This window comes from Lissotriton helveticus, chromosome 8, assembly GCF_964261635.1.
Source record: "Lissotriton helveticus chromosome 8, aLisHel1.1, whole genome shotgun sequence".
Classification (NCBI taxonomy): Eukaryota; Metazoa; Chordata; class Amphibia; order Caudata; family Salamandridae; genus Lissotriton; species Lissotriton helveticus.
This window is the reverse complement of record NC_136069.1, coordinates 1,102,549,690-1,102,573,698: the sequence shown is the minus strand read 5'-3', so window position 1 is coordinate 1,102,573,698 and position 24,009 is coordinate 1,102,549,690. Positions and strand designations below refer to the sequence as shown.

Below are 24,009 nucleotides of genomic sequence, written 5' to 3'. Positions count from 1 at the left end.
CGGTTAAGAAATTACTGTTAACATCTGGAGCTGTGCGAACAGTAGCAACTGGTGCTGCATCACAGCAGGCGGCGCGTTTTCCTGTTTCCCATATGCCGAATGTGTGCATGTGAAAATGAGGGAGTCCTTAACCCCACAAGTTGCCTGCATTTGTGGTGATTCAAATATTTAAATGCCACGCCTGCTCGCTGAGAAGACAACCAGCATCCCTGCTACCTACTTTGTGATGTACTGAAACTCCATGGGGAAGGCTGTCAGGACATGAGTGCGTGTTCTTTGATACAAAGCCTCCCATTGTACAATGATGAACCTACTGTCACGTCATTGGTTGTTATACCATCACAAGTGATTGGATGTTTTTGCCCTAATGTACGGGAACCAACATGTTTGTAAAAGGAATTTACCGTCTGCTTTCTACAAAGTAAAATGAAGGAATATTCATATTTGACAGGTTTTCCTGAGATTCGGCAAGACAGCTCATTTCGGGGAGGTGATTGGCGCCTTAATGCTGATTGTGGGTGATTATATTATTGGTACTGTGCATCACTGATGCACACAGTATGAATTATTGCTCTTATTTTTTCTTCTCTCCTTATTCATCTACCTTTAGTAAAAGATCTGCATTTAACAAATAGGCAAAATGACTTGCCAAGCCATTCCTCCTCCACCAATATTTTTACAAGATCCAGGCGAAACATGCATGATGTGGAGGATTGGAGGAAAGATTTTGAGACTTTTGCAGGTGATTTATATGTAGCTAAAAGAAAATTAGCTATTTCAAAGCATTATTTGGGAAGTGAAGGGAAAAAGTTATTTAAAATGCTTCCAAAGGGTGAACACATTGATGAAGAGGATGTGTATGAGTGGGCTGTGAATCCTTTGGAGAACAATTTTGGAGAAAAAAATTATCATAGTTGTGTGAAAGACACAAGTTCTTTTCTTGGAGGCAAAACAAAATGAATCAATAGATCAACATATTGCAGCTTTGATGCATTTATCTATAATGTACAAGATCAAGACACTTAGAGGTTAAATAATAAGGGACCATTTCATAAACAAAGTACACAGTACTAAAGTGCAGTAGAAATTATTACAGCTCAAAGACCCCTCTCTGGAACACACTGTGGAGGTAGTGAACCTTATGGAGAACACCTCACAATATTTAAAAGAATTGGGAGCACCAACATCCAAGGATAAGAACAAATTGGAATCATCACAAGTCTATCAGTGCAATAAGGAAAACCACTGAAAAGACTAATGTAGCCAATAAGGGAAATATGAAAATGCAAGGAAAAGTCAGAGAGTGTTACAAGTATGAGGGTATAAGACATACTGCAGATGCAGACAATTGTCCAGCTTCTAGAAGCAAGTGTTTTACATGTAAAATGTTAGAGGATTTTTTTCCAGGATATGCAAGGCAGGAACTGGTATCAAAAAGTCAGGGAATGTAGTTGAGCGTTCCTCCAGCAGGAATCAACAAGTGGTAGCGGTGAGGAAGAGATGGATATGTTAGTGATGTGTGGGGTAGATTAGAAAAAGGATGAGTGATATTGTCCTCCTAAATGTATTGTGAATAGTTTTGGCAAAAATGTGCAGGGGTGGGCAGACTTGTGCTCTCCATTCACTTTAATTGACAGGAATGTGTGGAGTGAATTGGGGGCATGTAAGCTTGACACCCCTGAGGTGCAGCCTGGGGGGTTTTGTGGGGAAAAAGGACCCTTAATAGATTATTTCACTGCAAGTTTAGAATTACAAGGGAGAAGTGAACATGATAAAATATATGTGGTAGAAAGAGAAAAGTCATTGCTAGGATGGAGAAAGCATCTAAATCTTAATCATCCTGAACAAGTTCTGTCAAAAGGATGCATGGATGATGACGATTTGGTGACTAAGGGCCAGATGTAGGTAGGGTTTTACCGGTCGGTAACGGCCGAAATCGTCCGTTACCGACCGGTAAAAGCCTTTTCCTATGTAGGAGGCTATTTTACCGATTCGGTAAATAACAAATCGTTATTTACTGATTCGGTATTTACCGAATCATCATTTACCGATTCAGTATTTACCGAATCGGTAAATGAAATGTAGGAAGCACTTCAAACAGTGCTTTTGGGCTTAAAGGATTCTTTATTTACCACCAACTATTAGTTGGTGGTAAATAACGAATTCCTATGTAAATGCAAATATGTGCATTTACACCTGTGCCATGTGACAGGGCATGTATGTGTGCCAAATGTGCACACCAGCACTAATCAGGGGTGCAACAGGGTGTCAAAGTGCCACCCTGCCACCCTTGTCTTTTTCCCTATTTTACCGAATCGGTATTTACCGATTCCGTAATTACCGAATCGTTTTTACCGAATTTTTATCTACCTTGCAATTACCGATTAGAAAATACCGAATCTGTAAAATTTGGTATTTTCTAATCGGTAATTTGCAATTACCTACATCTAGCCCTAAATGTTTTAAATTGTTTGGAAAACAACTAGATTGTTTGAAGGATTTTGGGCATTGCATTATCTTCAAGGAGGGGATATCCCCTAAAGTGCACAAAGTGCAGAACATACCTTTAGTATTGAGGGGTGTGTTGAAGGAAGAACTTCAAAGATTGTGCTTTGAGGGTGTGATTGAGCCTATAGAGGCCTCTGAATGATTAAGCCCCATTGTTATCGTGAGGAAACCTACAGGAAAGATCCACATGTTTGTGGACTTGAGAGATGTAAATGCATGCATAAGGGTGGATTGGCATCCCCTTCCACAAATCAATGAGATGCTTGCGAATGTAAAATGTAGGTGAAGTTTCACAATCCTTGACTTATCAAATGTGTATCATCAAATCATGCTGCAGCAGGATTTACGCCACCTAACACTGATTATCCCGCCTGAAGGTGTATTCCTGTTTATTGCCTTTCGGTTTGGCTTCGGCATCTGTCATTTTCCAGGGAGTGAGGCAAGGAGTTTTACCAGAAATGCATAGCACACTTGTGTTTCAGGATGATGTTCTTGAGTGGGGCGCAAGCCAGCAGACACATGATGAGGTATTGATGGGGGTGTTGAAGAAAATGGAAAATGCAGGTCCAACCATCAGACAAGAAAATTGCTTTTTTTATGTCAGTGAGGTCTAATATCTTGGCCATACACTAAATTGAAATGGGATTAAATCAACATTTTAATTAGTAGAGACTATTAAAAAGGTCCCCTCACCAGAAGACAAGGGCCAACTCAGAGCTGGCGGAATATTATGCCAAATTTGTGGACCACTCGCAGAGAAGTACATGTGTTACGTGAGGTAATGAAAAAGAATGTAAAGTTTGTCTGGTCTAAGAAGTATCAAACTGCATTTAATGGGGTCAAAAGTTCAAGAGCAGATACGCTCAAACCGTTTGATCCTGATGATCATATCCTTATAGTGACAGAAGCCAGCTAATATGGTCTGGGGGCAGTGTTAGTTCAAGAACATGAGGGTAATAAAAGAGTTGTTGCTTTTGCGTCATGCACATTAAAGGGGCTGAGAGCTCTTATTCTAGTGTGGAGAAAGAGGCGTTAGTGAGCTGGTGGAGTGTGAAACAATTTCAGATTTTTGTGTGGGGAATAGATTTTGAACTGCGCATTAATCATCGACCACTGATTGATCTATTTTCCACTGCGTTAGCTGGAAAAGCCACACTCCATATTGCTAAGTGGCTTTATAGGTTGCAGGAATACCAATTTGCAGTGTAGTGTGTGCCTGGAATAAAAATGTAAATCCTGACAGTTTGTCAAGATTGTAGCTGGAGTGCGAGAAAATGGAGGAAAAGGATGAATGGAGATTGGCAGAATTGTCTGACACATATAAGGACATTAACAAAACAGAATGGTTGGAGGCGGTTATGCTTGATCCTCTTCTGTGGGAGTTGGTGAAGATGTTGCCTTATGCCCAGCATAGCAAAATGAAAGGGAATTTAGAAGTATTTGAAAATATTTAGGAAGAAATGTCAGTGGTTGATGGAGTGGTGAAGAGGGGCAAGAAGTTGGTTGTACCAGTTGGCATGTAAGAGAGGTTGATGTAATTACTGCATGAAGGGCATGGTGGGAAGTCAGCCATGAAGAAGAAAGCATGGGTTGATTTTTAGTGGCTAGGGAAGGACAGGCAGATTGAGAGGTTTGTAAGGGATTACATTACCTGCAGGTCCATATGTCATGTACCATTGCCTGAATGTGCTTGGAACAAAGTGGCAATTTATATATGTGGTCCTTTTGATTATTTGGGACAAAATTAAAGATTTGCCATTGTGATGGTTGATTATTTTTTCAAGTGGCTTTTGTAAGGTAGGTAAAGACCAGTAGTGTGATAGCGTTCTGTGAGAATATCTTCTGCAGAGAAGGATGTCCAGCAGAAATAGTCACCGACAATGGTCCCCAATTGGTATCAGAGAAATTTGATGATTTCTTGGAGAAGTGGGGCATTAAACATTGTAGGACCCCTGTTTATCATCTTCGGGGCAATCGACTTGTAGAATACTTTAACCGTGTGTTGGGTGATTGTATCCAATTGGCTTTATCCAGTAACTTGTGTTGGAAGACACAAGTCAAGGATATATTATGGAGTTACTGTACTAATCCTCACATGATCACAGAAGAGACTCCATTTTTTCTGTTGAAAGGGGGAGCGCCGTGCATGGTAGTTGTTCCTGCATGGATGTCAAGGTGAGGCCGGAAGAGTTTTGAAGATGGTTAGATGAGAGTGAAATTGGAGAGATATCAAGACCAGTACAGGAAAAGGCAAAGCAAAAAGGTGTGGTAAACGCTACAAGAAGGGAATGTGGGTCACACTATTTGTCTGCGCCAAGACAAATAGTGGAAGAGAAGGGTAACAATGTGAAGTTATAAGATGGCAAATGGTGGAATTTGAGGAGGTAACTGAGTGTAATAAGTTGAATTGCAAGAGAGGATGTGATCGAAAACCGAGGAGAGGAAAGTTTGTGGTGTGCCGGAAGAGGACAAGCAGGTGCGTAGAGCAAGTTCACATTGAAGGTTGAAGCTGAAATGGTTGGAAACCTATGCATGTTCCTAAGGAAGTTTTTAATTTATATATCAAGTTTTTTCCTATTGTAATTGTGTCTTTATAAACTTATGTGAGGGCGTTGTGTTATGTACTAGTGTTAATATTGTTATGGTGGTTTCCAGGCAACTGGGTACTGGCTTCTGGAATCCTTCGTTAACATAAGAAATAAAACACTACCAACCTTATTGAAAAAGAACTCTTTAAGGCCCAGATGTAGGTAAATAGTATTTACCGATTCTAAAGTACTGAATTTTACCAATTCGGTATTTTAGAATCGGTAAATGCTATGTAGCAAATAATTATGTAAAAATTACCCAATCGTTAAGATTCGGTATTTACCGAATCGGTATTTACCAATTCGGTAATTGCCATTCATTCCTATGGACCTGGAGGCCCATAGGAATGAATGTCAATTACCGAATCGGTAAATACCGATTCGGTAAAATAGGGAAAGAGTCAAGGGTTGCAGGGTGTCACATTGACACCCTGTTGCACCCCTGAATAGTGCTTGTGTGCACATGTGGCACACATACATGCCCAAAGGGCATGTATGTCTGCCACATGGCACTGGTGTAAATGCACAGATTTGCATTTACAGAGGTATTCGTTATTTACCACCAACTAATAGTTGGTGGTAAATAACGAATCCTTAAAGCACAGAAGCACTCTTCAAAATGCTTCCTAGATGTCATTTACTGATTCAATAAATACCGAATCGGTAAATGATGATTCGGTAAATACAGAAACGGTAAATACCGATTCGGTATTTACCGAATCTCCCCTACATAGCAAATGGCTCAATACCGGTCGGTAAACCTGAAATTTACTGAATTTTGGGTTTACCGACCGTAATGGGCCACCTACATCTGGCCCTAAGTCTCCCTGAAACATAATATAATAAAGGTGCTTGTCTGAAGTCAGTTATCTCTACGTAGAGATAGAACTCCTCGGTGACTTGAATTATCATCAAAATGTATGAGTGGGGCCCTTTAGTCACTCTATGAATGACATTGAATTCAAATATAACAAATATAAAAGTGACACCTTAAATTGCTATTTCTGAAAATGTATTCCAAAACAGAAAAATGATATTCAGTTAGAGCAAAAGGAAAAGGACACAATCACTACGAAAAGAACATAATTCCAGATAGAACGTACAAAAGTCTATGTTAATCTGTTTCAAAATTGGACTAGATTGTACATGAAATTATCAGCTGAACAATTGTGGACATAGTGAGTATTGCATGAAATATAATTAAAACCACAACATGTAAAGGTTTATGGAGAAGGTCAACTTTTAAGTAATAACAGTTAAACTTAAAAATGTAATATATCTAAGATTTGTTTCAGGTTAGCTTACCAGCTATACGAAATCAGAGTATAAACACAGGAAAAGAAGCCACAATTATCAACTCAAACGTATGGTAAATATCCCTGCACCTAATATCGGTGTCCATTGCTGAAATGTTTATAAAAAATAAATGTGTGTGCAGTAAATCTTACCCATAGGACGTATGGCATGTTTTATGCCGCAACATGCCAGAGGCATAAAGAGTATAAAAATAATGTTTTGTCAAAACACCACATATTTCAACAAGACTACGTCAAATAAGCCTATAACGTACGGTTGGTAAGTTCATCATTGTCAAAAATGAGAATATAATTATTGTATGTGATCTGCATGACTAGGGGCCTGATTTACAGTTTAGCGAACGGGTTACTCTGTCACAAACTTGACAGATATCCTGTCCACCATATTACAAGTGCCTTAGGATATAATGTACTTGTAATGCAGCGAACAAGATATTCAACACGTCTGTGATGTATTAACCCCACCGCAGAACTCTAAATTAGGCCTTACGTCTTGAGCAATATACCTCCAAGGAGTTATTACTGATATATGGAGTAAACCTACCCCCAACTCAAACAGTGTGAATGAACGAAAAGTAAACATTGTAAGTCTTCAAATAGAGAAAGCAAAGTTCTAGTGTAGCTCTGAAGTGGCCAAGGTGAAATGTGGTATAACGTGTGTTTTTATATGGGAATGTCTCCTGCGTGCTGAAAAGTCACACCACCTGCAATGCGTGCCCAACTGTATCTGGTATCTTTTGTTGGATTTTTTGGTCACAGTCTCACACTAAAGAAGCATGCGCGTGAAGGCCTAGGACTGTCTTTGACCTGCAACAGGTCCTAAACCTATCATGGATCAAGAGGGGCGCACCAAGCGAGACCCAATTAGTGAAAGAAGACTACTGTCCCTGTCTCAAGTTCACATGTGTAAAACAGGGTGGGTAGCATGCCATGTTTTATGGTGAGCATAGTATGATCAGGCCTTTTTCACATGAGTGAGACCCAACAAGCCCACTCGTAGTAATTTCCACTACTAACAGTGAACCCAGGATCCTAATGTTGAGATCCCGAGAACTGGATGAATGTATTGAATACACTGCATGAGTAGCTGAGTGAACCAGAGTGATCCAGGCCTTTGGGGTCCATTTTGAAATTGCCTGGCCTGTTCATGTGCACAAGATGGAGGTGAGGTTGCTTTCCCAGACAGTGGAAGCCTATTACTGAAGTTCTCTCAGGCTGGAAGGGGGGACCCCAAAAATTAAGGGGAAAGAGAATATGTGCTGGTCCTTAGAAATTAGATCAGATCTTTCTGATACAGAGGATTACTGATTGGTCATCCTGAAACTGCCATTTGGTGGATGAAAGTGTTGAAAGGTGGGGTTGCAATTCCTGTTGTTATAGTGTGTGGGGTTTCCAGAAGGGGAGCAGCACTTTGTCACCTCCTGATCACTGACAGGTGTGGCTGTTGATAGTCAGGTGCAAAATGCTCATAACTCTTTGTGGCTCTGCTGTGAGTGCTCCAGCTTGGAGATATCCTTTTGTGACTAGCATCACTCAAGACAAAACTCTGAGGAAGTAAGGCACCCTGAGAAGGGTACATGAAAAGGAGAACCGGTCTAAATTTGTTCTGAAAGGGCATATAGAGAATCCACATCCCCTGTCTGCCATCTCTGTATTACAGGGTATGACACTGTGCAGATGTAAACATTTTTGGGGGGAATTTGACTTATAGGCTTGGTCTGCTTGCAGCAGGAGAAATCTTTGGACAGAATACCAGTCACCTGCGGTGTTCCTACTGAAGTTATAGTTTTGATGAGCCCAATAACTACAGCTACTAGGCCAATGCAGATTAACATGCCACTTGCATTGAGGTTAATAGTGCATGGGAACTTAAGTTACTTGTTTTTTTCCTGAGTTGTGCAGTGGTAATCAATTCCTATTCTATTTGTGGAGAACGAAGACGAACTTCAATTAGGAGTTTTAGTCCATCTAATTATCCCTCCAGTTTTTTAATGTAACGGTTGGTTCTAGCCCATTTTGAAACGTAGTCAAGTTTGTACATCGTTTGTAGACTTAGTAACTCTATTTTTTGTAAATTCATGAGTAATTAAATGTTGCAGCATGCAAGTGCGTGGGAGCAGATCAGATGGGAGCTCCAAGCATCCCTTCCATATACATTCATTCTTTATATATTTTTTTGATTGAGGATTATTGGAAGATTCTTATTTTTCACAGGACCATGAAATACACGAGTTACTATGTAGTTACTGATGAAATACGATCTGGCTGAAATACTCATCTATGGACCATAAAATCTTTGGTTCTCTCCTGACTCTGCCACAAGGCCAAAGGCTGTGTGATCCCAGGCAAATGAAGTTAGTTGTACTTTGCCTGAGATGTGAATTTGTGTATTGAAAATATGTTCTGCATTGTCCCATTTATCAATAAGCACTTTCCCATTTCTGAGGACTATGATCTCCTGTGCTACTGTGTTACTATGTACACTTATTCAGATAGAAAGGCTTAAAAAATTTAAATTACAAAGCACGGAAAGTAAAGTCTCTAAAACATGTAATCACTTTTGTAATTAAATGTCCCTTTCAAGCCACCATGAAAGTGTCTTATATCTCAGACCACTCCCCATGGACGATACGCAGTCACCACAACCTCATGACTGCTCGGCTCAGACAGTATGGAGAGTAGACAGTATGAAAACATCCTACAACGTCCAGCAACAAAACCTCTATTTACATATTTCCTGAGTATACATTACACCTAGACCCATCATGCTCTATTGGAACAATCTGAGACATTAAGGCCATTTTGCAATTAGCGGAGAAGGCATGTTTGGCAAACATCCAGTAGCATAAAAATCTCCCACTATGATGCTCAGCGCCATATTCAAAGAACACCTGGTTGAGGAGCTCAGATCCAGAACACTCAGAGAAGTGTGTCCCTCTGTAAAGATCTGGACAGAAACTGAGAATCAACACTCATTGGCTGATCTGGCAAACTAAATTTAAGAGCTAAACATCAAACTGCTCTTCGGAAACATGCCTATAACTTTTGAAACTGGACATGGAAGAATTAATCTTCCCTATCTCCAAAGGACCATCAAAATGTCCCAATTTAGGGAGTTGTTTCAAGCACACTCGAGCTCTACAACATTTCCCCTCAGTAGAGAGACTGCAGCACTTTTAATAATGACCACCACAGATAGTGGGACATTAATTAATTAATTAATTAATTTATTTATTTATTTGTTTATAAAGTTTTATATTACTTCCCGCAGAGATACTGAATCCAGAGGGAAGGCAGTCAAGTCAGGAATTATTATCTGTCTCGCAATGGAGGTGATGCATGAAAGATTACTGCGTCACATTGCACGATTGTTATAAGAGTAAAACTGCTCCTAATGTACAAAGGGTAGTCTGTGATGATATCAGTAGCAGAACTTAAACAAAAACAGCCTGTTTGTGTGTAGCTCAACTCTACAGACCCAATTAATTGAGAGCTCAGAAGCAGTCATTCTGCCAAAAATCGAAATAAATAAATATATCATCCAGATTCACGAAGATTTTGTTCTAACTTACTGCTGTGGTTTTAGGGGCCTGAAATTCACGAATAAGCCAAAAGTGTCTACTAATGGGGACCAGGGACCACTGTGGGGCTTACAAATTACTTAAAACGCAGTGGATGGCCCATTAGTGATTGCATTAGCCAAGTTCTGGGTCTGGGTCTGTGTGATTCGCTATAGGGAGGAATAGATAAACATCCTTCATCATGTAAATTTTATTGATTGTTTTTGTATATGTCTTTTTCTCTTTTTTTATGACTGACTGATGCTCTTTTTAAAAAAGGATATAGCTCTCTGGCCCGTTATTTAGGTGTGTTTTTTATAGTGTACTGAACTATTTATTGTTTTAACTTTGTGTACCTGAGAGATATTCACAATCATGCTCTTGTGAAAGTGTAATGTTACTGATGAATTCAGCCCCTGTGTTTGTATCGTGATAACTTTTGTGATTTATGTTTAAAATCGAAATCAAGTTTATAAATTGTTACACGAACTTCTTTATCTCTTTACCCCAAACCCTACAATGCAAATCTTGTATGGTATCAAACTCAGGCACTTAAAAATTTTTTAGCACGGGTTTCTTTTTGCTAAGGTTCGACATATTCTAGAAAGTGGCTATGCATTGGACTCATGACGAAATAATTGAAAACATAATGGACATGGTTTTGGTGTTATACAATGATCTTTTTAAATAGATTCCCTTCAGACCCTATAAGAGCTGTAATGAACTGACTTTTTATGTACATCCACACATTCCACAATCAGGGTGAACGGACTCCGGAAATAAATCAGTTTTGTTCTGTAGAGCCAGAACTATTTCCCCAGTCACAGGCTATTCACGAGGTCGAATCAATCCTGGCTCGTAAATCAGGCAGGCGCTTCGACCTGTTGCCTCTCTTTCCTGCCCCCCACTGGCCTTGTGTTGGCTGTGCCTGAGTTATGTGTGACTTTCAGGCCGTGGACCTTTTGTTACTCTAACCATTGTAGCCACGCTTGCAAACAAAGAGGAAAGGGGGAAAAGAGGGGGCATTTATCTGAGAGCCAAAAGTGGACTTCACCAAGGGAAAACATGGAGCTGTCGTTTGCTTTAGAAAACTGACACTGACGTAACCCCAGAAGCAAAACTAAATTTGCCATAATGTATGCTTTTAAACGTTGTAGTGGTCAGCTAAAAAATTTCATCATTAATTAAACTTGATATTTTATAAAGGCATATCAATTCCCTCCTGCATTTTCAATACATTTCCAAGTGGAACATGCCTTTTGCAAATGTCAAATACACGTATCCTCACCTAACAAGCTTTTACTTACAGCCAATTCATGCTTAAGTCATAGAACACGTGTTGATCCGTTAAAGGTATATTATATTAGATTATTGTGGTTTTTTAAACAGGAGTTGGCTTGAGCCAAATGGTGGGACTATCATAGAAGCACCTTCAAAGGTGTTCGCTGTTAACAGCAATTGTAGACTCACTGGTACTCAGGAATGGTGCTGTCCATCTTTTAGCGCTAAACTTGTATCTGAAGTGAGCCAGAAATGGCCTGATCGCCTTCGTCCGTCTGCCATCCAGATCATGGCCCCTTCAAGGACTAGCATGGGGTTGATGACCCATGTTGTTCTCAAATGAATCTGGTTGGGGTCTTTAGCAAATCTCTGAGCTCCCTTCTCACTGCTGACCGGTAGGTTCATCCTTAGGACCTCTGACTTGGGCTGGGTGGGCCTTCCTCAAAGTGCAGGCTACTCCTGGACCCAAGCACCAACCGGTGAAGTTGGTGCAGCTATGATCCTCAACAGATACCTCAATTCTGGTGCCTGCAGTTGACAATACTGTCGGATTGAAAAGCATGGTGATATGTTGATATAACTCCCAAATACATACACCTGCACATAGACAGCACAGGGGTTGACTGGGACACTCTTTGCTGCCCACCCACATAAAACGACACAATGTGGCGGCCCGTGCACACAGGGTTTTATTTACATTTAAAGCCAAGGAAGAGTGAACATAAACAAGTCTTATTTTCTACAAGCCCTTCTTATTTTATATATGAAAACCAATATATTATTTTTTACTTGATTAATGCAAAGAAGATTTGCGTATTTGTTTTTTTACCTCTACGTATGTGTTGAAATGCCAACTGTTAATCATGCTAAAACACGGCTAACTAGCTTGAGATGCTGATGTGATTTAAAACATGCCATGTGACATCAAACATACTTGATATATTTTAGTACTCCTTCTAAACAGTTACCAATGTGTCACTGTATCTGATATTAATAATATTTGCCTTTGAAAATAGAGGGTGACAGAATCAACTGGTCCTTCTGTACTGAAAAGACACTTGAATTTGTTGAGTCACACATCCTAGCCTCTGGGACAATGTGAAACTAATATCCACAATCCTTTCACAGTCATTAATTGGGAAAGCGTGTCCATCTGGAAGCGTTTTCTCCACTGTAATATTGAGAATGTTTCCCTTTGTACATCAAACACTCCTCGTGCCATACTCTGGCAGTTATAGCCACAGAATGTACTACTCACATCCAGATAACAGAATGTGCTTGTTTTAAGCCAGTTGGAGGTTCTGCTCGTGCAAGAAGTGAATAAAGAGCAGATTATAAAACTATTATGGCTACTTGGAAGTGTCCTTGTGGAATGAGGTCAATAGTTCTGTAAACAGGAGCTATATGGTCACTGTTCCGTATTTATAACACAATTGATTAATTGTAGGCAGGGTTGTAAGCAACCAGAGGACTTGTGCCTGATTCATAAGCATGCTTGCCTAGATCTGTGCCCCACAAACTGTGTTGCAGAGGCCTGTGATGGGACAAGATATTATGGAAATTGACTTTGCCACACCATCATTGCTCTTCGGATGACCTAAGTCGCTTCAGAATTGTACTTTGCCACTGATAGAGAATTATGAGGAAATGATTCCGTCAAAACGTTTATTTTGATAGTGCATTCAGGGTAAAATTGTGCAATTTCCATGTGGACCTGGTAATGAATATAACCCTTTTGGTTACTAGCCACAGAATTGCACTTATCAGAGCCATTGTGGATCTAAGATTGAGTATACTAGCGTGTTGGCAAAAACCATGCGAAGCTGGTATTTTATGCAATATTACTGGCACGCAGAGAAATTTGTAAGCAATGGGTTGCCCACACTCCTCCTCGATACAAGGATTGGTTATTATCTGTAAAGAGTATCACCAGATTGGATATTTTGGACGAGGGAAATAGAAGGTATGAGTTCTGGTTACCTCTACTAAGGTGGGTTGAGCAACAGGGAAGCAGGTTAGATCAGGGGTCCTATGATAAAGTCTAATTCGCCTCGGCTGGCACTTTTCTATTGAGCAGGGTTTGCTCGCAGAAAATGTTCTTTGAAAAAGGGGTATTCACAATCCGAAGGTGGTAACGTTTGAACTCTCTTTCTTTCACTTCTCAGCAAAAGGGCAGGACACCCCAGATACGGTGATAGTGGAATGGTGTTAAGAGGCAAATGAGGACAAAAAATGTAAAACAAAAAAAAAGGTTAGCGTGTTGTATGCTGGTTTTACTACCTATTTGACTGTAAGGCTCAAGTTGGTCCCTAAGAAAGCTGGAGACAATAGTTAATCCCACTTTTTTCTGCATCAGCTACTAGTACCCAAATGAGCTGATGCAAAGATACTCTTACTAAATAGAGCTTTCAGTAGGTAAGGCTACTCCAACTTTCCTGCTTTGAGTCCAGGCATCAGTTTATGATCAACCACAGAAATGCTGGATTTCACATTTTAAAGGGATCAAATCAGGTGTTTGTACTTAAATGGTTCAAAGTCCCAAACTTTGAAAAAAGTTAGCAGTCGACATACCAGCAGATAATGGCAAAGAAGGACCATATAAACGTCCAGGAAACTGGAATTTGTTTGCAGAATGTTCAACTGCTGCTTTTTCATGCTATGGCTGCAGTTTTGAGTTCTTACTTTCACCACCCTTTTCGCTTTGTTTTAGTCACCAGGGATTAAATAGATTACATAATTATGGCTATACATAACATGAAACTTCGTTTATGGTGCTGTGTGTTTGCTAGTCTTCAAGAGAAGTGATGGGTTGTCTTCAGACACTCCTTTCCTTATAAAAAAAAGTTTTAGCGTATTTTTCAGGGAAGCAATTTATGAAAGCTCCTTAGCTTAAAAATAAAGTTCACAAGATTGAAGGGATATCATATTATAGAAATGAGCGATAGACAGTGTGAAAACTAGTCCCAGATAAGGTAAAATGTCTGGACTAGCACTTACTTTAAACCCCAAGCTCCACTCCATTCTAAGTTGAAAAGCACATAATGTAGAAGACCCTATAGTAGTATGGAGAAAATGGTAGGGAAGTTGCCCCAAATCCTCACTTGAATTCTGTTGATGTAAATGACTCCTTACTAAGTTGTAACCAGGGAAAAAACTTGGTAAAGTTCCTAAGTAAAATGCCTGGGGCTGTGAGTTCTGAGTGAGATCTGAGTGTGCTGTGGACAATTTACTGTGTCAGTGTTTGTTTTCTGGAAAATCAGAAAGTAATCAGAATTGATTTAACATGTATTAGTTGTTTGGGTTGAAATGTTCTTCCATTGATGCTGAAATGTGGGGGAATCCTACAACATTGGACCCCAAATTTCCTGGGGATGAATTCAAGTGAATTGATATGTTGAAAGGACATGGGTCTTATGATTGGAACCATAACAGCAACTTTCGACAGGAGAACTGGGTCACTGGAGATGTTGGAGGGGCCTTGGGATTCGTTATCATGATTTTCCCACTGATCATACAACCATAGTTAATTTGGAAATTTGTCAATCAGCTGTCACCAATTTGACACGTGGAGTCGCCGCCGCTAACCAATATGTAACATATGTTTATTGTTTACATTTATCCAATTTTGGTCTTTATACAAGAAAGAGGCTTGGCATAATACCAATATGCAGACAAAACCCAGATCATGATTTCCCTAGGCAGAGGCTCAACCAGATTGAAACATTGGCCAGTTGTTTTAATGACTAACAATAAATGAATGAAGACCAACTGGAACTGCCTAATCGTGACATGAATAATGAATATTAGAACATTGAAATGTTGGGAGCTCCATTGAAGACAATGGAGTGCTCCCTGCTTCTAAGCGCCGGAAAAAGCCTGTAGAGCAACATTCCAATGTTTTACAAAGGCCTCTCAGAGCTCGAGGGGATTTAAATCCCCTCGAGCTTCGAGAGGCCTTTTTTTTTTCATTTACATTCTGCCCTCAAGTGGCAGAATTTTCTAATAGCCTTATAGCCCTTCGTAGCAGGGCTATACCGGCTATTAAAGTCCTGTTCCCTTGTTAAAGTCCGTCGCCTTCAGCTCGGGCCTTTAACGCGGGAGCGGGACTTTAGTAGCCGGTATAACCCGCTACGGCAGGCTATAAGGCTATAGTACTATTATTATTTTTTTTTAACATTTTATCCAGACTTACAATGTCCAGAAACAAATTGACAATATACAGATTGCAGTACAACTACATCCATCATCCATTAGATTGCAAATAGTCAGTGTCACCTTTGAGTATATTATTTCGTTTTACAGTTCAATGCACAGTTGAGCAGCTTGGTTCATTTGTAGCTATTGTTTGTCAATCTTTCTGGACTCCGCAATATTTGACATTTTTTCATGTAGAAATTGTGGTTATGACAAACGATTTTGGGGTAGATTGTTAACATGCTAATTAACAAGAAGTGCTCTGCTCGAGGTGGGCTTCTTATTTGACAACAAAGAGGTATTGGTTTGTAAATTCAAATATATCAGCTGCCCTTGGCTCTCATCTGTACTGTCATGGTAATGATATACCCCGTTCTGTCTATTCTCATGTAATTCATACACATAAAAAGCAGCAACCATATTTATGAATAATCTAATACAAGTATACATTTACACTAATGTAATTCCATTAGTATTGGCATTATTAGAACAGTAAGGCGCTAGAAGGAAAACAGTACAAAACAAGCACTGGCAAAGCTAAATAGATCAGGTTTTACAAAAAAACAAAGCCATTCACAAATACTATTTATATGCATTCCCTCACTAATGCTTTACATCATGCTAAAGTCAGTCCTACTGGCTTTGCCATTGCTTGGCAACCAAATAACAAATCTGCATTGCTTTCTGTATAGAACGCATAGGATAGATAAATAAATGAATGTGTCAAACAGTGTGATGACTGAGAGTACTTTCAGATGTAAAATAGCCCCATCATGCATTCCAATGGAAGCACTTCCTGTAAGGCAGAACCATACACAAGGTGTCAATAGACTGAGGCAACAGAGAAATGCTCCTTTGGTGGAGTCAAACCCCACTCTATGAATATTGTAATGCATTGGTAACAATACTTCATATAGACAGCTGCGCAATCAAGCCAGACCTAAAACTGGCCCACTGTGTGTAGACTTTTGAATTAAAAGTACTGTGATCAAACACAGCCCGTGGGATGGGGTTGCAGCTCCACAGTTCCTGCTGTTACAATCAAGATGTATAATATACTGCAAATTAAACTGATTATACAAAGGGAGACTCTCTGAGGACCAATCAGTTATTTGCTTCTAGAGACGATTGACTCGACTCAAGTAGTTTAATTGAAATAAGATATAGGTCTCAATGTAAGGTCCACAATTACAGACCAGCATAGTCCTTTTTGTACATCTCTGTCTGTAATACACGTGTCTTGCTTCAGTATTGTGAAGTAGAAACATTCTATCATCCAAAAATTACAAACAGTCAGAAAACAGTGCACTAATTTGTTTAGAGTAGAAAAGAAAATAGTTGTGATTGTAAAAAGGGATATATATACACTTCTCAATTATAATGCAATACAAACCCCAGATTCATCCTTTCCACATGTTTAGGAATTCTTGCTGGCACAGCTGCTAAAGATCGAAATGTGCAGTGAACCTCAGTCTGCACATAACAGGCACATGGGTGAGGGCACGAAAGAGTAGTCTGGGGAAATCCCAGGGACAGAATCAGCACCACGGACAGAGCCAACACGTTCGCCCCTTCTTGCATGGTGTCAAAGATTTTCATCTTCAGCCCCTGTTTAAACAAATAAATATAATTAGGATTTGCACATCTGTGAGGAAGAGCATGTATTTTCATCTTTCAACAATACACCTCATGTGAATGTGTTTATTTAAATTGGACGTTTCTGCTTCAATAATCTCCAGAAATTCTGCAGGAGGGGCCTGCTGTCGTTGTGAACATGTTTAGACCAGATGTTGCATGCCTGAAACCAGTTCAACATCAGTGACAGATATCACAGCATGCCATGTCTTCTCAGATAGCAATTTATTGGCTGCTTAGTAAGCTGCTCGCTCTGTTCAAAGAACCTAGTTGTTAATAAGAGGAGGAAGAAAAGGAAAAAACCAATGAGCGTGAGCAAGAACAAGGGCTTGCAAAGAGGAGGGGATGTAAAAACAACCAATAGAACTCAGCAGACAGGATATCCGTCACGCTGATAACTTTCTTGAAGAGATGGGCTTTTATCAACTTTTTGAACTTTTTTATAATCATACAGTTATGTCAGTGCAGATCAGAGGCCATTTAATTAAATACCCCCTTCTTTAGGAAGTGATGAACCACCATATCTCTGTTTCTTCAATGGATGCCATGTTATCGTGGGTGTGTAATTATATTGTGTTATGTAACAATCAAGTCAATAAAAACTTCATTCGGCCAAGTTCTGCCAATAAAAGTACATTTTACATAAAAACACGTACATTTTAGATTAAAATACACAAGATTTAAATAATTGCATGATAAAAGACATGTTCTAACAACCCAGGTCATAATTATTAGCCCCCCATATTGTTTCTTTTACAAAGTGCCCCTGATAAGAAATGTGCAACCCCATAACAAACAAGTGGGGAGGAAAGCATTTGTAAGTAAATCAATGCTGGCCTAACTTGTGCAAATTGGCAATCTCTTAAAAGTGGTAGGATATATTTAACTCGCTTTAGATTTGATGGAGGAAGGCTCAAATGTTCAATGAGCCCTGTGAAATAGACAGGTTCTAGAATTTGTTACCGGATGTCATTGGAAACCAGAAAAAAACACTTGGGGGTCCATTAGGATGGCGGGCGGACTTAGTCCGCCCGCCATCCCATCGGTAATCAGGACCGCCCGCCATAAGGGCGGGGGTCCCGCGGGGGCTATTAGGATGCGTCCGCCACTGAGGCGGGCGCATCCTGTAATTTTAGCATTGTGGCGGTCGGTGCTCTCAGCACCGCCCGCCACAATGCTAAAAATGCCCTTTTACATTTGCATAAACAAAGCGGCAGGCTCCGCGGTTCCTGCCGCTTTGTTTATGCAAATGCAGGGGGGTACCACAGGTACCCCCCTTGGGTGCACCCCCCACCTTTCCTTCACTCTGGGGGCCTGCAGGGGACCCCCAGAGTGAAGACCGCATGCCTGCCATGGAAAGGCATCTCCCTAAGCCCATTGTAATATGGCTGGCGGTGTCTAATAGACACCGCCACCATATTAATCCTTTTCCGCCCCGGCGGCAAGGCGACCGGGGCGGAAAAGCGGCGGACGGTCCTTCCGTCCGTCGTGGTCCCCCCGCCATACTAATATTGTTGGACCTGGCACTTTTTGGCAGGTTCACCCCGAAACCTTTTGCTTTTTCCTAGCCTGTTTCTGTGACCTGGTGTTGGTGATTTTAGGCCTCTGTGCACTTTTTCACTGTGGTACAGTGTAAAGTGCGTGAGCTCTCTGTGTATGTGTGGTGAGTGACCTGCCCTCCCATAGGAATGAATGGGGAATATGTATGCCCATGGTAGTTCCTGATGTGTGGGGAGTGCAGGGTCGAGTTTGGTATGTGCGAACTCGTGAGATTGAATGCTGCGCAATGGTATATGCGGCATGATTGTGTCTAGTGTAGAAGTGCTACTTTTAGAAGTTGGCATATTTGTGTAATTTGTGTCTGGCGTGTGATTGGCTGAGGCTGGCTGGTGAGCCTGGCTCCAAGATTCTGGGAGGGTCTGCCCCAGTGGTGAATGGAGTGTTTAGCATGCTGATGTGAGAGGAGGAGTGAGCCTGGGCCTACTTGTGGATTGACTGTCTGGCCTGAGGGTCCTGAGTGAGGCTCGGTTTTCCCCACACAATGCTGGCTCCACCCCCTGGGGTGCATCTGATGTCCCTAGCCTGGTCAGTGAAAGGAATTCCCTATAACCAGTTCTAGCTGGTTCTCACACTGCCTGCACCCTTTAGACAAAGGGTTTTGGGTATAAAAAGGGTGCTGTGACACTCTAAAAATGTTCTTGTTTTATGACTTGAATCCTGCCAGGGGCATGCTGCTGCTTGGGATCAGGGGAAGGCTTGCCTCCCTGAGCCCTGCCCAGCCCCTGGACACCTGATGGACTTTCCTGGGGGAGCTGGAGGACTTTTCTTTGTTGGGAGCTGCTGTGCTCCACCTCTCTTGTCCCTGAACTGGATTTATAGCGCTGGGAGCGCTTTATTCTTACCCATAGCGCTGGGAGAGCTTGATTCATGCCCTTAGCGCTTGAGAGCGCTGTATTCTTGCTGCTAGCGCTGGAGGCGCCCTGATTGCCGATTTTTGAGTCCCCTGGCAGGTGCCCACCCCGCCAGGGACCTTGCTGCTATTTTTGTGCGCGATCGAGTGCCCACCTCGATTTATTGTTTGCTTAACGCCGGTGCCACCCGGCATTGCCCCGTGTCTTCACCGCCGCTGCCCTCACGCCGCAGATACCGGAAGTCAGGCAGCTTTTGGCCGGGAAGGGGCGGGGCCTGCAATCCGGCAGGAAGTCCCGCCTGCCGCCGGCCGGAGGAGAGAAGCTGCCCGGGAGAGGAACATGGCGCCTGCCGCTGTGGGGCTCCCGTGACCAAAGGGGGAGCCCCGCACCCAGAGAAGAGGCGGCTGGAGGTACCGGCGGGGCTCCGTTCCCGAAGAGGAGCCCCGCGCTGTGAGAGAAGCCTCGCCGCCTATGCAGCCAGCCCGAAGAGAAGTGGAGTCCCCAGAGAGAGCAGCCCGGTGAGTAAAAAGGACCGGTGGGGGGCTCCCGAGGGGCTGCTGTTGGTGCCGGGAGACGGCACCAGGACGAGGATGGAAGTAGGGCAGCCCCAGATGACAGTGGGCCGCCCCAACATTTCGTTGGAGCCCAAGTGCTCCAACCCGGGCCCATATTTGTTTAATAGTCCCTGAGAGGGGCTCGAGGGCACAGTCGGTTATTACGAGGCCCCAGAGCTGAAGGGGCAGTTTATTTGGCGCACCCGGCCCCAGGAGCATTGTCGTGTCTAGAGCCCTGTGTGGCTCCGACGCTCAGGGGGCATTTCTTCTGATCCCGAGTCCCCAGAGGGGGGACTCCAACGTTTGGGCATGTGTAGTGTCGGAGCCTGTGTGGATCCCACATGTGTGTTGTCAGAGGCTGTGTGGCTCCAACGTGTGCAGAGTGTCAGAGAATGTGGGGCTCCAACAGAAGCGCAGATTTGTCCTGAGGGCTAGTGAGAGCCCTGTCGCAGTTTTGTCTCCAGCTGCCCAGCAATTAGTGGGCAGCTGCACCATTTAGGCCCTTGTGATGTTCCCAGGTGCCCAGCAAGTAGTGGGCACCTGCAACGTTTAGGTTTTGCGCCAGTGGCGCACCCCTGACTGGCGCTGCATTGGCAGCGCGCCCTGACATTCTGGACACAGGGCTCTTTAGTCCCTTTATTAGATGAGGGCTGGTATGTGATTTTATTTAGGCGCAATGTGATTATCTATGTGATGGTATTTGCCTAATGTGAGTTTTGCGCAATGTGATGTGGTGCTAGGAAATGTAATGCATTTAATATGATTATGCACCTTGATCCTACACCTCTGAATGTTTTTATGCATCATGTGTTTTTGCGCTATTGAGTTATGTTCTGGCACCTCTGAATGTTTTTATGCATCATGTGTCTTCCTTGATTTTACACCTCTGAATGTGTTGGTTTATGCATCATGTGTTTTTACTTCCCTGCACCTCTGAATGTGTTTTTGATGCATCATGTGCCTTGGTATTACACCACTGAATGTATGTTTTATGCATCATGTGTTTTCCTTCCCTGCACCTCTGGATGTGTTTTGATGCATCATGTGTAATGTGTTCTTGCTGATACCCCTAAATGTATTTTATTCTTAGGTGGTTTTTCTTTCTAGTACAGGTGGTCCTAGTGAGGTCCTGGTTCCCTGCGTGACATTCTCCTAAGGTGGTTAGGGTTGCGTAGGTGGTACTTACCTGTTACCAGTAGTTACTGGTTGTGTGCTATACTTGCTAATTTGTGCTACAGTGATTTTATATCCTATATTCTAAGTTCTAAAAGTGCTATTTCTAAAAGTGTTGATTCTGACAGTGGCCCATGTGGCCCTGTCCTGTAAATAATCCCTTGTGAATATTGCCCGCGCCAGTTGGCACAATGTACATGTGTGATTTCTATCTGATGTGTTTTGACAATACAGAAGTTATTTTTATATAACCTTGTGTGGAGTTCCTTTTGTGGTGTGCCTAGGATGTTGTCGCTGTTGTGTGCTGGCGCAAATGCTTTACACATTGCCTCCGAGTTTAGCCTTACTGCTCGTGCCAAGCTACCAAGGGGGTGAGCAGGGGTTATCTTGGCGTGTGACTCCCTTGCCCTGACTAGAATGGTGGTTTCTGCCTGGCTTTGGTGTCAGCCTTAGCCTACCAGAAATAGCCAGTTCTAACAAATATGGTGGTGGGAATTCGAATGCGGATGTCGGGCGGATTGCCCCCGCCATGCTGGCGGTAGCCACCACCAGCCTGGCGGGGGCAATCCGCCCGACATCCTAATGGGCCCCTTGGTGTCCGGTGGATGTGATATCTTGGCATGAAATAGGAAATGTGGCAGGCTGCTTTCTTCTGAAGTTTCTGGGCTTGACCAGAAACATTGGACTGGCACAGCTTAATGCCCTTGCTGGAAATGTTAGGCAGTGCCAGGCGCAAACTCGTTTTATCACCATACTATGAATGCAGATTTCTGGAGTTGGTAAAATGCAACAAGAATAATTCATTTTAAATGTTGTGCAGCCTTTTGTTATGCAATTATATTTTCTGTTGCTTTTCTGTTCTAGTGCTGTCGAGCTGAATTATCGTAACAGGAGGCTGCTGTGTTGCACCGTGGTCATTGTGTTGCTTACTGTTTTCACTTTTTTACTGAGTGTCCTGTATGTTATTGTGTTATGTTATATGTTAGCGAGTCATCAAATGCTGCTACATTACCAGACAATAGCAGCATACGCCTTTAAAGTTGCCGTTAAAGCAAACATTTACCACTGATAAAAGTGGTAAAATATCACTTTTGTACCCCTTTAACCTTTTAAAAAAACAATCAATCCAAAAGGTTGTCAGAAACCATAGGCAGGATCACAAAACATTTTTGACTGGCACTATTCCATGTCCTTGGAACTCAGTCTTTGGTGTAAAGACCTTTTACTACAGTTTTATGAAAGCAGAATTCTGGAGGTCGTAGTATGTGACAAAAATGTGTAAGCATGTTTGTTGTGTGTCATGTTTTGTGGTGGAATTTTTTTGTATTATTTTTGTGCTTTTCTTCCGTATTAATGCAGTGTGAATCGTTGTATTGTGGTTACTGTGTTGTGCTCACAAAGCACCTGCTTATTGTGTGAGCCATATTGTGTTTAAATTGTGTTGTTTTATTGCTTTGTGTGTGCAATTGTCTCATTATCTGTTGTTTTCTTTAGAGATGTTAACAAAAGCTGCCATGGTTCTAGCCTAATGCACCACATGCCTTTAGAGCAACCTTTTACCTGCCTATGGTGATAAAATAACACTGCACCATCCCCTCAACCACTTAAGACACACATCTGCCCAAACCTGTGACAAAAAACAGTCTTCGATTTAGCACTATCCGTGCTCACATTATGTGACATGGCCCATTGTCTTAAATTAGCAGTAGCACTTGCATGTCTCTCCTTATATAATACTGCATGCAGTCTTCATTTGAATGTAACTCAAGAAACCTTTCAGCTGGGCTGCCTGCATACATCAAGGTACCATATTAAATTTCAAACAAGACATTTAGGGGCATATGTGCAAGCCCCTATCGCTACTATATTGCCACTTTTTATGACTTTGTGGTGGCGATAGGGGCTTTGCCTTATTTACAAGGCAGCGTTAAGCCACTTAACGTGGCCTAACACTGCCTTGTAAATAAGGCCCCCTTCCAAGCTATGCTTAGCGTGAAAAGGGCAGGCAGTGAGTATTGCGGTGGGCGTACCACCGCAACACCCATCGATTTTGATGCTGCACCCTATTTAGAAGGGCAGCGTAAATAGGAGACAGTGGCAAAATTAGAACCAGGGAAAACCTGGTTTTAACTTGGCGGAACGGGGAGAAATACATTATTTCTCCTCGTTTTTGCTTTCTCCATGTGTGCTGCCTTGTGCAGCACACATGGAGAGAGCAAAATGCCTTGGATTGTTTATGTACAGGAAGGTCCCCCTTCCTGTACATGAGCAATCTTTTAAAAAAAAATCAATTTTGTGACTTTCATGTGTAAAGCATTAGGAGGCACACATAGAAGTGACAAAAGGGCATTTAAAGATTGTTTATGTGCAGGAAGGGGCACCTTCCTATACGTAAACAATATTTCCCCTGCACGCAGACACCCTTGCACTATGGTGCAAGGGTGCCTGCATTGGCGCTACACTGCTAAGTGTACCACCAGCGCAGGGGGAAACGCAAGGCTACACCATATCTTTGTAAATACGGTGCAGCCATGCATTTCAGAAGTGGCAGAGTGAGGCGTTAAGCCATGATTGCTAACGCCTCACTCCGCCACTACCTTGAACATATCGTCCTTAGAGCCTTATTTAGAGTTTGGTGTCAACTGAACATCCTTCAATTTCTGGAAATGGCACTGAATACGGAGTAGAAACTACGAGCTGAATTTTCTCCAAAATGCCATGCAAAAAGTGGAGGAAATTGAACTAAAGGATTTTCATATGCATTTAGTGTGTCCTTTGGAAATGTGATA

At 42.0% G+C, this 24,009-nt stretch overlaps 1 protein-coding gene across 1 annotated transcript in view; it reads right to left on the bottom strand.

The window, feature by feature from the left end:
* The window catches only part of MXRA5 (matrix remodeling associated 5), a 302,010-nt gene that overhangs the window by 210,018 nt on the left and 67,983 nt on the right, over positions 1 to 24,009 (bottom strand). Inside the window, exon 2 of the mRNA XM_078657987.1 lies at positions 16,841 to 17,055. Coding sequence (XP_078514113.1) covers positions 16,841 to 17,055 — 215 coding nt within the window. The remainder of the gene's footprint in view (positions 1 to 16,840; positions 17,056 to 24,009) is intronic.